This window comes from Canis lupus, chromosome 1 (assembly GCF_048164855.1).
Source record: "Canis lupus baileyi chromosome 1, mCanLup2.hap1, whole genome shotgun sequence".
Classification (NCBI taxonomy): Eukaryota; Metazoa; Chordata; class Mammalia; order Carnivora; family Canidae; genus Canis; species Canis lupus.
In genome coordinates this window covers 78,535,238-78,548,881 of record NC_132838.1, presented here as the reverse complement: position 1 = coordinate 78,548,881, position 13,644 = coordinate 78,535,238, and the positions used below count along the sequence as shown (strand labels likewise).

General features: G+C 41.7%; 1 protein-coding gene across 5 annotated transcripts in view; it reads right to left on the bottom strand.

Moving 5' to 3' along the window:
* The window catches only part of TLE1 (TLE family member 1, transcriptional corepressor), an 85,880-nt gene that overhangs the window by 47,302 nt on the left and 24,934 nt on the right, over nt 1-13,644 (bottom strand). For 3 of the 5 annotated variants that reach the window (XM_072837235.1, XM_072837245.1, XM_072837258.1), the window contains exons 5-6: nt 11,956-12,018; nt 10,304-10,378 (exon numbers count right to left, since the gene is read on the bottom strand). In XM_072837235.1, coding sequence (XP_072693336.1) covers nt 10,304-10,378; nt 11,956-12,018 — 138 coding nt within the window. Of the gene's footprint in view, nt 1-10,273; nt 10,379-11,955; nt 12,019-13,644 lie in introns of all 5 variants that reach the window. The other 2 variants (XM_072837219.1, XM_072837227.1) reach the window with 1 other exon arrangement.

The following is a 13,644-nucleotide window of genomic DNA, read 5'->3' as shown; positions in this document are numbered from 1 at the left end:
AAGAAGGAAGTAGAGCTTTGCTGCCAAACCCAAGTTGGTTTTTAGAAAGATAAACTAGAAAGCGTTCTATGATATATGATTAAAAAGAAAAACCAGCTCGCGTAATAACGGGACTTCACCACAGCTGTGAAGTAGACCCACGTGATTAAACCCCACATTTAGGCTAATAACTATCAACAGGGATGTCCAACAGCCTTAACTGCCCCAGGGAATTCCCAACTCTACCCAGCTCTAGTTCTCCAGGATCCTTGAAGAAGGCTCACTGTTCCTTATTAGAGGCAACCAAGTTCCTCCTTCCCTTTATTGGCCATTTCGAAAGCTTCTTCCTCTTTTTATTTTTATATTTTATTTTATTTAGTTTTTTAGAGAGAGAGCATAGGGTGGGAGAGGGAGAATCGTAAGCAGGATCCATGCCCAGCAGGGATCCCTACACGGGGCTCAATCTCACAACCCTGAGATCATGACCTGAGCCAAAATCAAGGGTCAGATGCTTAATTAACTGAGCCACCCAGGTGCCCCACGGTGCTGCTCTTTTTTTTTAAAAAAAAAAAAAAAAGCAAAACACCTACCAAATTGGAAAGAGTACTAAGTAGAGACAGGATGGATCACAACTACTGAAAATACTGTAGGTCTAGGAACATGGACATTGCAGCCTCACGTTCTACTTCTGCTGCCATGCTGGGCTCCTAGATCTCCCCCTGCCCACAGCTCAGAACATACCCAAGGCAGGAAGGGTGGGTATCGTAGATCCTATTTCACAGAGGAGACAGTGGCTTGCCATGGGGCTCACAGCCAGAATGAGGATTGCAAACTTTTCAGGATTTCTCCTGAGATCCCACAGCAGCCCAGTCACATTCACAAGGAATTAGACGGAGTGGTCCCAAGAATGGGGAAGGGAGAGGGCAATCTCCTTCTCCAATGAAGACCTCAAGTCTTTCCCTTCCCAGGTAAGGAGAGGCTCTTGAGGGCATATAATGCCACACATCTTGAGACAATCCACCCTCACCAGAAATGAATCCACCTTCCCATGCAGCCTTAACAGCAGTGACAGATGAAAATTTGTTCCTAGATCTGTGCCTCATGAGTCCTACTTCTGCAGTCCCCACTTCCCAATACCCCATGCCCCTACATCCAAAAAAGGATCTCTTTAGCTCCAAGGAAGCTTGTGAAGAACCACCAAGCCAAAACAGTTACAGCCATGGCTTCTCTCAGAAGATGATTAAATAAAAAGTGTCGTGTCTCAGACAACATACACAGGAACAGATAGAGGGCCCACATCCAGGAGAGTAAACTACTCTAAAAAGACAGCCCACCTGTCCCATATGTGTTTGGAAGGATATTTTTCTGTCGGCAAGGCTTACCTGAGACAATCCAGTGCCTGGCACCTTCCCCAAAGGGGGAAAAAAACATGAATGCTATCTTAAAAATGTATTTTAGAACAAGCGAGATACTGACATCACTACACAGCCAGTGAGACCTCAAACAAACCCAAAGGCTCTACTAACTGGGGAATCTACACGCATTGGTCCCCCATAGACCCAAACTTGCACAGACCAATGAGGAAATGGAAATGTTTTTCAACAGGACAGCAGGTGTGAGAAAATCCAACCTTCTATCTCATTACCTTACACTCATTAGTAAATTTTTTTTAAGTTAATGCTTGCAGACTTATATAGCAAAGGACATGCAAGCAAACTGTAAAGCTATCAGAAAAGGCATTCTGGATGAGCAATGGTGGCTTTAAGCAATGCAGGTGGTTTCTCAGATGACCAGTGGTTATCACCCTCCTTTCCCCACCCTGGGGATATCTGGCAATGTCTAGAGACATTTATGGTTATCACACCCTGGGGGGGGGGGGGGGTGAGGGGGGATGGGATAGGGATGAAGTGCTCTTAAACATCCTACAATGCCTAGGACAGCACCCCCACCCCCATTCACAGAGACTTAACAAGCTCGAAATGTCAACAGTGCTAAGGCTGAACATTTTTAGTCTAGATCTAAGCTGGAATTCTGTCCCATTACATTAGAATTCCTGTTCTTATACAGCAAGTGACCTGACAAATTGCTGACTTAAAAAAATAAAAATGCTTGTCAACAATTGTTCACTGTCCTTTCATCACCATCAAATACCTTGTCACAACTCAAAAAGTAAGCATCTGCTTCCCAGAGCCGACTCCACTGACAATTTTAAAATAAAACAAACAATAAAAAAGTTCATATTTCATCAAACAGCTTTAAAATACACTGGAAACTTCCATGTATTGGGGGTTTTGTGCCTCAAAGGTGGCTGCATAAAGGTTTCTCACTGTTGACAGAAGGAGAGACATGCACTTGCTCTTACCCAAACAATGTGGACAGGCTGGGAGTCAGACAAGGAAAACAAACACCAAACCCTGAGTTAATGATAATGAAAACCCACAACGAATAAAGTCACCTCATCCATGTCAAACAACAGCCGCACATTCAGAATTTTAATTTGCATTTTACCTACTGCGTCCAGGGTCAATTATGTTACTATAATGAAATTGACTTTGCTGTTTACATTTGAAGCTTTAATGTAATGGTGTAGTGGTTTCTCCAGTTGTGTTTCTAAAACAGCTGTAGCACGTGCTTTATCACCATAGAACTGCCTATACAACTGGAAAGGACACTGGAATGAAAACGAAGGCCGACACCCACCTTCACCTCACTAGACGCTAAGCTATTTATCACCAACCACAGAATCAACTTGAATTTTTGAAATTTACCCTGCTTTATAAACCTGAGGGAAAACCATGCCACAGAGATCACAAACTGAACCCAACCAGAGCTAAAACCATGCCCCAAAATAGCATCTCTAATGCTAAAAGCATGACAGTAAGTGGCATTTATAGCATTTGGTATTTAAACACTTTGAAAAGAAAAAAAAATGTGAAAAAGCAGCATTTGTTGACAGTTTTCTCCAAATCACTCTTCCTCGATTTCTGCTATTTCCCTGTTCTTTAAAAACACGCAGTTATCTTGGGAGACTGCAGAAGAAGAAAATTGGCATGCCGCAGGAAACAAGCAGGAAAGGGGGAAAGAGCGTGTAGGAAAAGAAACATCATGGATACTACTCTAGGAGTTATCTGAAAACCTTCCATTATGTGAATGGCCTATCTTATGAAGAGGGGCAGGAGTGATAAACCGGCAGAAACTGCCTCCTGGGGGTCAAGAATTCTCAAGCCACTTGAAAACAGTTTTAAAAAACAAAACAAAACCAACAACCACCACCCCGAGACGCCATGTCCACGTAGGAGCCCACAGAAAATGACACACACAGGCAAAACTGATGGTGTGTATGTAGGCAGGCACCAGGATGGAGGCCTACAATTCTGAAAAGGATCTGAACTCATCTTTATTCTTTCTGCTTTTTAGCAAATCCACAAAGGCCAACTCATCCTGCAACATCGCCGACTTACCTGCCCCTTCCACCTGCCCTGGATGATGGTAACACTTGTGACAATGATCAGAGCAGTGGAGTGAATGGCTTAAATTAGATTAAGTTTTTAAAAGCCATGTTTATTTAGGTAGATCCACTTCTAAAACCACGTAAGGATTTGATGAAAAGATGCTCAACATCATTAGCCATCAAGGAAATATGAAAATCTAAACCACGGATGAGATTCCAACATCACACCCACTGGAATGGCTAGAATCAGAAAGATGGGCAAAAACAAATGTTGGAGAAGATGCTGAGAAACTGAACTCTCATCCATTACTTTGGAAAATGGTCTGGCAGCTGCTCAAAGAGTTAAACAGTTATCACATGACCCAGTGATAACACTCATAGGTTCAGTCCAGAGAAAAGAAAGGAGATCCACATGACATGTACACAATGTTCATTGCAACGTTATTCATAAACAGCCAAAAGGTGGAAACAACCTAAATGTCCATCAGCCAGTGACTGGATTAATAAAGGTGGTATACTGATATATTATTCATCAATAAGGCTGAAGTACACACGACATGAATAAACCTTGAGAATTATATGCAAAGTGAAAGAACCCAGACACAAAAGGCCACGTTATCAGATTCCTTTTATACAAAACGTTTGGAATAGGCAAACCACAGAGACAGAAAGATCAGTGGTTGCAGGGACTGGGGGATGGGGAGTGGAGGGGGTAACTACTAATGGATACAAGGCTTCTTTCTAGAGTGATAAAAATATTCTAGAATTAGTGGTGATGATTGTACACGTTTGTACACGTTTGTGAATATACTAAAACCCACTGATTCGTATGCCTTGAACATTTTATGGTATGTAAATGTTATATCAATTTTTTAAAAATGCATAGGTCTAACTCTTAAAATGGGGTGCTCTACTTTCTACTCTGGAAAAGAGAAAATGTGATAATGCCTTCTTCCAAGGAATCAAGTACAAATCATATGAATATACGCAGGAGAATTAAAAAATGAACAACGCCTCAACAAGTTTTCTAGTAACTAAAATCACACTGACTATTCAGAAGAACCCAGACACTGAAGACAAGCCTTGCATTTGTACTCTCAGTAAAAAACTTAACTTGAACCCAAGAAGTAGGATACATAACGGACTTTGCAATACTGCTCCTTCTCCTTGGAAAATTAACAAAAGGGCTGGACTACCGGAATTTAGGTAGAGGGCAGATCACTAAATATGTTAGTAGAGCCAGAATATCTAGGCTAGTTGTAGCCCTGTCATTTTCTGCTCTTGGTAGCAGCTAGGCATTATTCTCCTAGGGCGAATTTGTTTTATAAAGAAACTTACAGCTGGGTTATTGTTGGGCTTTCCAGGGATTAACTGCATACTCATAAGAATAAGAGGCTAACCTCATCCTCTTAAACTCCACACACTGCAATCCTATAGATAGCTGACAGCTACAGCCGGAGGAGAAAAATAATCCAACATTTTGCTAATCCTTAAACCAATCATCTCATGCAACAATGGGGAGCCTTTAGGTCTACAACTCAATCTCTTAAGGACAGGAAGCCTCCTTAGAGGACACAACAGGAGTTTGTATTCATAGCCATCCCCTAACACAAACATAGACATCACAAAGCCCCTAGACTTCTTTTGTTTCATACTAAGTTGTTTTAAAGTGTAGAGAATTCTAAGTTCGCCTATGAAGCAGGAATATATACATGTGACCAATAACTGGAGCCCCAAAGGCCTTGACAGAAGTTCTGTTCATGGAAAATTAAGTCAGAATAGGTCCAAATAAATGAGAAAGGACAAACAAGATGGCCTACACTAAGCCAAATGTTTTGAGCTCCTGAAGTTCACACACACTGCTATGAGAAACTGCTCAAATTGTCTTAACATCCATCAGTGGGGCAGCTGTCAAAAATCAGGCATTTTGTAGTATAGGAAGAACAACTCCTACTCATCATCTGGCCATCTCCTCACTCTCTCCTTTCAATTCTATCACAATGACCTGTGCAACCCCTCAGGGCCAGCACAAACCTTGTTTCCCTTTCTCTTAGGTAAGGAAGCCAATGATGTCTTATCCTTATTTCTGCTTCTTGATTTTCTCTCCAGGAGCTCCCAAAATTTAACTTTTCCCCATCTGTTTTGTTTTTTTAAGATTTTATTTTTATTTATTCATGAGACAGAGAGGCAGAGACACAGGCAGAGGGAGAAGCACGCTCCTTGCAGGGAGCCCTATGTGGGACTCAATCCCAGGACCCCGGGATCACAACCTGAGCCAAAGGCGCGGACACTCAACCACAGAGCCACCCAGGTGCTCCTTCTCCCTTCTGTTTTGAATCCTAAGTTTGTTCATCAAAAATTAAATAGTCAATGCTTCTTCCCTGCTGCAACCTTACTAAAAACCATTCACGTACGGCACCTGAATGGCAGGAACAGAGCATCTGGATGGGTCTAAACTCAAACACAGACATCCATAGAACCAGGGGAAAAGATTAAAGGGGAAGTAACCAGCCACTAGGAGCCACCACCCCTCACAGAGACTTGGTCAAGTGGACCCACAGATAGGCTACAGATACAGAAACAACGTAGACAGAACTGCAGTTAGAGGAGTCAGGATCGTGCTGGGTAAAGGCTGCCAACCATGGTCTTATCCCTACAAAAGCTAGGCAGGGTAGATGGTATTATCCATTACAGATGAGGATACTCAAGGAGGTTAACTGATTGGACGAGGTCACAAAGCTAAAAATGTGGCAGCACCAAGCATCCCACTCAAGTTCATCTGATCCGGGACCCATGCTTTGTCCAAGGTAACACAGGGCAAATGCTCTTAGAAAGATGAGGACAAAACACCATCAGGTTGGACAGCTGGTCCTTGGATGCCAGTGGACATACAATGACACAATTTTTTTTCAAATTACACTCAGCTAATCATTTTGTCCTCTTTAACCAAAAAGCAATCATCTTCCTTTGAGGATGGAGAAATACTGGCTGCGAAAATGTACAACGGAACTTCCTGGGGTGGAGAGAATCTGCACCCCAAAAGTAGTATGAGTTACAGGGTGTGCACACATGCCCAAGTGATCATACTGTATATTTAAGATTGGTGTGATTCACAATTACACCTCAATTAAAAAAAAAGCCTGTGTATACAAATTTATACATATGTATAACCATAAGATCTGTTAAATTTAAAAATATTTTATTTATTTATTCATGAGAGACACAGAGAGAGAGGCAGAGACATAGGCAGAGGGAGAAGCAGGCTTCCTGTGGGAAGCCCAATGTGGGACTCGATCCCAGGACCCCGGGATCATGACCTGAGCCAAAGGCAGACATTCAACCACTGAGCCACCCAGGTGCTCCCATACAATCTATATTAATTACATGTGATATATACCCACTAAAAGATAACACTACTTATCTGGAATCCCAACCTCAACTAAAATCATTATCATAGCAAGTAGAAGAAAGTTTTTAGTTCCAAACTCCCCACAAATAATACCAGGGAAAGTGGCCTTGAAGAGTCCTTCAATCCTTTTCCCTGCCTTTAGGAAGGCATTAACTATTCCACAAAGTTTGTCATCTAAAGAGTTATTTTGTTTTGACCATTTTTAATAGAATTCCAAATTGGAAAAGAAATCTTTGAGGATTTCACGGAGACTGTCCTGACATAAAGAATTAAAAAAAAAAAAAAGATCAAGGTCTATAGTAAGTTCCCTTCCTACAACACACCTGTTTTCTAAAGCACAAGTGAGCCATGTGTCAAACCAAACCAACCCCACATCTTTTAAGATCGCTGCATTATTAAATACTCTTTCTATTGCTATAAGAACATAACACGTTTAATAGTAAAAGAGCTAATAAAAAGCAAAATTCAAAAAGTAGGGTTGCAGTGATTATTCTGCCAATTATCAAATTTGCTACCCGTCACAACTGTTTAAAAAAGTATCACATTAAAAGTAACTATTTTAATAGTTTCTCCAAATATCAAGTATCTAAGAAGCTTATCTTTCTTAAATACCAGTAATCTATGAGATTAAAGCAGGTGTCATCTGTAGTGAAAAGGCTTTAAAATCCAGTATTTTCTGTCAGGTAGGAGAACTAAGTTCTCCATGCTGGTGAGAAATGGGCATCGCTAATTCACTCAACGTGAACGGAAAAAATAGAACCAATCTCTTCCTCCTCCAAGACCATCTGCAGTCCCAGGACACAAGCTGAGCCTACCTTAGAAGCTCTGGTGTCCTTGAGAAGATTTCACTTTTTCCAGGTTTGCTAAAGAGAAATGTCTTTAGCCCTGCCAAGCAAGCAGTAAACTCCTTGATTGTACCTTAAAGGGAATGAGAATGTTTCGGCTCATTTGCATTTTAAAGGCTACTCTTTCATGATCTTTCACACTTGTAATAGATGTCTAAACCGTTAAATTACTATTTCTTTTCTTAGCCTGAAAGTCGATGCAGACGAAGAGCGTGGCCTCTCCCATTGTTCTTCATCCTGAGCCGGTCCCTGAACAATACTGACAGCTGCTATCAAACCGGGCTGCATTTACTCTGTGCGCAGCTGCTGCTTGTAGGAGCAGACAGCCTCCCGGAGCCTCCTCCCCTCTGGGGAGACAGGTTGACATACTGCATGTTCAATGAAGGGGTGCAAAGGTCCACTGAATTGTCAACCCAATTTTATGCTACTTCAATTTTCCAGGACGCGCACAATTCCTTTCAAGCAAAAATCAAGCATATGCCAGAGCATGAAACTTACGGTGCAGGATAATTATTGATCACTACAAACTTTAAAAGAGCCTTCTGACATAAATTAATAGACTGAGCCAAAAATTACAATTAGAAAAACCGCACATGCTAGTCGCTGAAGACATGCACTTGGCGTTAAGTCTTGTGCGAGGCCCAATTCACTGATTTGGGTTATTGTTGCTAGCTATCAGAGCTAATCTGCCTTTATAATCTCAACAACATGTTTCCTGGATGAAAGCCATTCATAAAATTAGCGATTCATCTGCCCTTCTAAAGCGACCTGCCATTTTCAGTTTCTGATTCAATTCAAAAGGAGTATTACCTATAAACATCTGGTTAATACAATTTCCTCCTTCCTAATGTGTGGGACTGGGCAGGGCCTTTGAGAATTTACAGGTAGGAGGTTCGCCGCCATCAAGAAATGGTATGTAAAAATTTAGAGACTCTCAGAAAACAAACATGTTCCACAAAGTGTAACTGGGTACTTGAGCATTGCTTTGCATATGTTTCTCTTTAATCAAAACAGGCTTTTCCATCCTCATTCATTTGGGTTAAAAAATTTCTGTGCTCAAGCTACAAGTACAATTTGCTATTAGTCTTTGCTAATCAAACACGGTACATGCAAAAGTACCAGTGAATATTTGATTTGATCTCTGAAATAAAGCAATTCATTACACAAGAAAAGGGTACAGAAGGCAGCCGACAAATGCAGATGTAATTGTGTTTTTTGTTGAATGTGATTAGAGAGCCCACTAAGTAACAGTCAAAAATGTGATCTAAAGAGCGGGGGGAGAAAGGCAGAGCCTGGGTCTGGGGGGGAAAGAGGAGGAGGGGAGAATTGTTTATGCAGAGCTAAGCTGTCAAGTGTAATAAAGCAGCTTGAATAAAATTTAAGCTGAAAATCCACTGAAGCTCCCCATTTCAGGGAGGAAAAAGCTATTAAAAGGAAATGAAGGTCACCCTCCCACTTTATTTCACCTAATTGACTGCCAATAGCTTACCACAGGCAACCCGACTGCAGATCGGCAATTGAGAAACTGATGAAAGGAGAGTTTTCAAGCTGAGGCTCATTCTTTAATCCTCCTTGGCTCTTATGTTTTTTCTCCATCTCCAGTTGGGATGTAATTTTAAACCCTGATGGATTAACTGGTTCCATTGTCTGTGGCCGTCATTGGACTATGGCACTCTTAATCCGTACAGCAGCATGTCTAATTATCATTACAAAGTGTCTGAGGGAACTATAAAGACCAGCAGGGCATCTTCTCACAAGCAATTAACATAAATTGATAAATGAGTGATTTGAATCCGCTCAAGGCACTAACATATGAATAAAATCAGAAAGGATGGTCCCTTGTTTCAGCTACTTCTTTGGCTTAGTCTGGAAGGGCAGAAAACATGAAAACCGTCTCTGGGTCTCAGGGCCTGCAGTGGTGAGGACGAGCTCAGGGGGGGCGGGGAAGGGAGGGATGGACCCCACGGTTCACTGGGCTCATTAATGCAGAGCAAATGACCTGTGATTGACAACCAGTTGCCAGCGTGGAGCGCTAACTGAACTCAACACAGGAGAGCAGAAACCTGGTGAAAGGCTAGAGAGCACTGGGGCAGACAATTATCACTTCTTCAACGGCAAGAGAGAGCTTTTTTCATTGGGGTGCCACTTAAAAATTCATGCAAGAGGCACAAGAAAGAGAAGGAGCAAACAGTTATACCAGGGTCTAACACCCCAGAAAGCAAAAGGCAAAAAAGCAAAAATGGCTAAATAAAAGGATCATCCTGAGACCTGTCCTGACCTCACTGTGATCCAAAGTTAGATGCCAGAAGTCAGGAAAGTATTTAAAACTCTAACTAGAAGCTTTTACAAGGATGGTTTAAGTGTCAGGGTATAAACTGCATCTATATCCCCATTTCTTCCCCTCCTAACAATGCTTCTATCACCTTATGCTCACCTGTCTTCCTCAACACACCTTGGCATACCTGAGCCCTCCTCCCCCACCCTGACCGACAGGCCAACGATAAGCCTACACGACATTATATACACGTAGATATATACAGACAGATTAAGCCATCAAATTAATAAGAAATGAAAGCTGGTTATACACACTGTAGGAGGTAGACCTGGTAGGCCACGTACCCCGATGATGGCATTCAACTCTGCCATGGTCACCTGTTTGGCACGCTCGACAGCCTGGGCCACCTGTTGCTGATGCTTTGAAAACAAGAAGAAGAAAAAGTGTTAGCAAGGCAGCCAAAGAACTTCACTGTACCTTCCAACAACAACAACAAAAATATAAAAGCATATGCAATGCAGATCCAAGTAGAATATGGATTTAAATGCGAAGTTTCTCAAGTACTGATTATTTCACAGAACACATGTACAGCAGGAAAAGGAAAACAGAGAACGGGTGCTTTCCTTATTTCTAACCAACACTAGTCTCCACTTAACTTCTGATGGGAATTTTGGGGTTGAAATGATAAAAAAAAAAGTCAACGAAGACATCAAAACTGATAACCTGAAGCCTTAGAAAATCGATGGTATGAGGATTTGGAGGATTACCCAGGTTTGTGAAAGGTGTTCACCGTAAGTTTGAGTGGGTAAAGTTTACAGCCGGTTTAAAACCCCCATTTCTATACTTAAAATTTAAACATTAAATCTTCCATTATTTCTCAAGTCAACAAATCTCAACCCGCCAGTAGTTTGTGGAAACTCTGGGGATTCTTCTCCTTTATTTAGCCTTTAGATTTTTCATCCTCCTGAGGGGGAAAAAAAAGGATACCCTCCCCCCCTCTTAGTTCACAGGTTGGAAACACCCTGCATACCTCCCAACTCCACTCACAAATAAGAACAAAGCCACATCTTTGCTTAGAGAGGCATGAGGCTGTGGCAGAATCTGGGATTACTAAAGTCTAAGGACACCATCCCAAAGGCCAACAAATCTGAATTTTATCATCAAATAGATGTTACACCAGGAAAGGCAGAGATGAAGCCTATGCTATCCACTATGGAGCAGCAGATGCCAACAAGAACAGACACAGTATTCTAGCTGTGAGTTCAGGAAGCTTTTCACTGTCTCAAGATACATGCATCCTGTCCAGGCTGAAAACACAGTTATCATTTATTAGCTTGTATCTGAAAGTAAAGTAAAGTAAACTTGCAGGCAAAACTATAATATATTGGTTTTGAATCAGTTTCATAGATTACTCATATGAAGAGCTTTTCCCTCTCAAAGTACAAAAGTTCAACCTCTGTGACTTTGTAACTTCATAAAATGGCTTACATATGTAAGTGACTCTGTACATCACGGTAACGCAAACTCTTATTTTATCCTTAGGAGTATTAGCATTCTCGTCCTCCGTGGACATCATTACATCAACCTGACTTGATGTACAAGTACAAATGGAATACCTGCTTCCATGGTCAAGTCAATTGTGATGGAACCATTTTCAAAATGCAGGAAAGGAAAAGCTCTCTAGAAGGACACTTGAATCACCAGGGGCTTACCAAGCTTAGTCTACTCCTCAAAGCAAAGGAAAGCTTTACATTTGATTGTCATTTTGCAGCCTTTCACAGAAAAAAAAAATTAATTTGAGGTTGAGCTATCGTCACCACTTTTACAGTGTGCCCTCAGATCTGTTAGATGGAATAGCAGGGGGTTTACACACTTCAGCTGTAACAGATGTTCTTCACACTTGTTCCTTGTGATAAAATTAACATCTTAAAACTAGCTAATTTGCAAACAGAGAAGCAACATAATTGCACTTTAACAGCTGAACAGTTTTACTTACTTCCTGAGACAGAAATGGGATGACTTGTGCACAAATTGTATTCAATCTCTTGGCGATTTCAGTCTATAAAGACAAAGCCATATAAATGTTTAGTATACTTGATAATCAGTTCAGAAAGATAAAACTTCATACCCAACACTTTAGCCTTCCACTACCTCACTCTGGAGGGCATAAAATTGCTTTCCCAAGCTATGTTGCTAATATTTATCTTGAGATAAACAGTAGATATTAATCCCACTTGCAAAGTAAGACATAATCGCACACTTTATTGGTCACTTAAAGAAAAGATAATGGGCAGCTTAATTGAGTCGGAAAATCTACGTGGTTTAAGGCTATACGGTCCTTTAACCTGGTGAGTGCAAACCCCCTCATATGCTTATTCAATTATGGTGTACTATTGAACTGTTTTTTTTGTTGTTGTTGTTTTTTTGAAGATTTCATCCGTGGGCAGCCCCAGTGGCGCAGCGGTTTAGCGCTGCCTGCAGCCCCGGGTGTGATCCTGGAGACCCGGGATCAAGTACCACGTCGGGCTCCTTGCATGGAGCCTGCTTCTCCCTCTGCCTGTGTCTCTGCCTCTCTCTCTCTCTCTCTGTCTCTCATGAATAAATAAATAAAATCTTTAAAACAAAAAATAAAGATTTCATCCATTCATTCATGAGATGTACACAGAGAGAGGCAGAGACATAGGCAGAGGGAGAATCAGGCTCCCTATGGGGAGCCTGATGCGGGACTCTATCCCAGGACCCCAGGATCACGCCCTGAGCCAAAGGCAGATGCTCAACTACTGAGCCACCCAGGTGCTCCATACTACATGTTTTTATGTCATTATAGCAAGTTCATTCCAACTGGTGTAGTAAGCCAGTGGGGCAGGGGCACCATCAAACTGGGTCTAGCCTTCAAGATAAGGTCAAGAGTGAGAGCAAGAGGAGCCCACAGACCTTCCTGCTTGTCCCAACTCTTATACAACCTAACTTTTATACAACTCAAACAGGACTTCAACATTAGTAGCCCTCAATGAGTCTATTGCAAACAGGCCAAAGAAACATAGCTGAAACAGCACCCAAGGCCAGTATGAGGGTCAGGTCGAGGTGCTCTGGGTATTTATCTGTCAAGTATCACCACAGTGAGGTATCAAATGTACACCTTGCTGGGAGAGCCCCATGGGTCAGCTGGATGTCACAAAATGTGTCCTGAGGGTCTGTGGCACAGGCTTTTATAAAGAAAGTAAGAGAAGTCCCCGCTCAGTTCCAAATCCACAGCAGTCCCTCTGCTGCAAGGGATAAACTGGCCAAGGGAGGCAATAAATAGTACTCTGCCCACCCAGCCTCTAACATCCTCCAGCAATGCAAAGCAGCTCTGCTTTCCTCTAATTCTGAAGAACCAGTTCTGCCTTAAAAACAAAACAAACAAAACAAAACAAAAAAAGGTCATCTACAAAGGCCCAGCCTTGACCTTATTTATTTCATCATTTTCTGTCAATGCTTACTAATGCCACCTCTATTACCGAATTAGGTGATGAAAAGGAGCATGAGAAGAAAATTATGAAGCATATAGACTATGCCCAGAGAATGGAGTAAGCAAGATAAAGTAGAAAGCCCAGAAGCTGTATAATCAAGCATATTAAAAAGAGCTGCCTTTCTCCTCCAGGATAATTCCAGTTAACTAAGCAACAAGGACTTTGGTTTTATG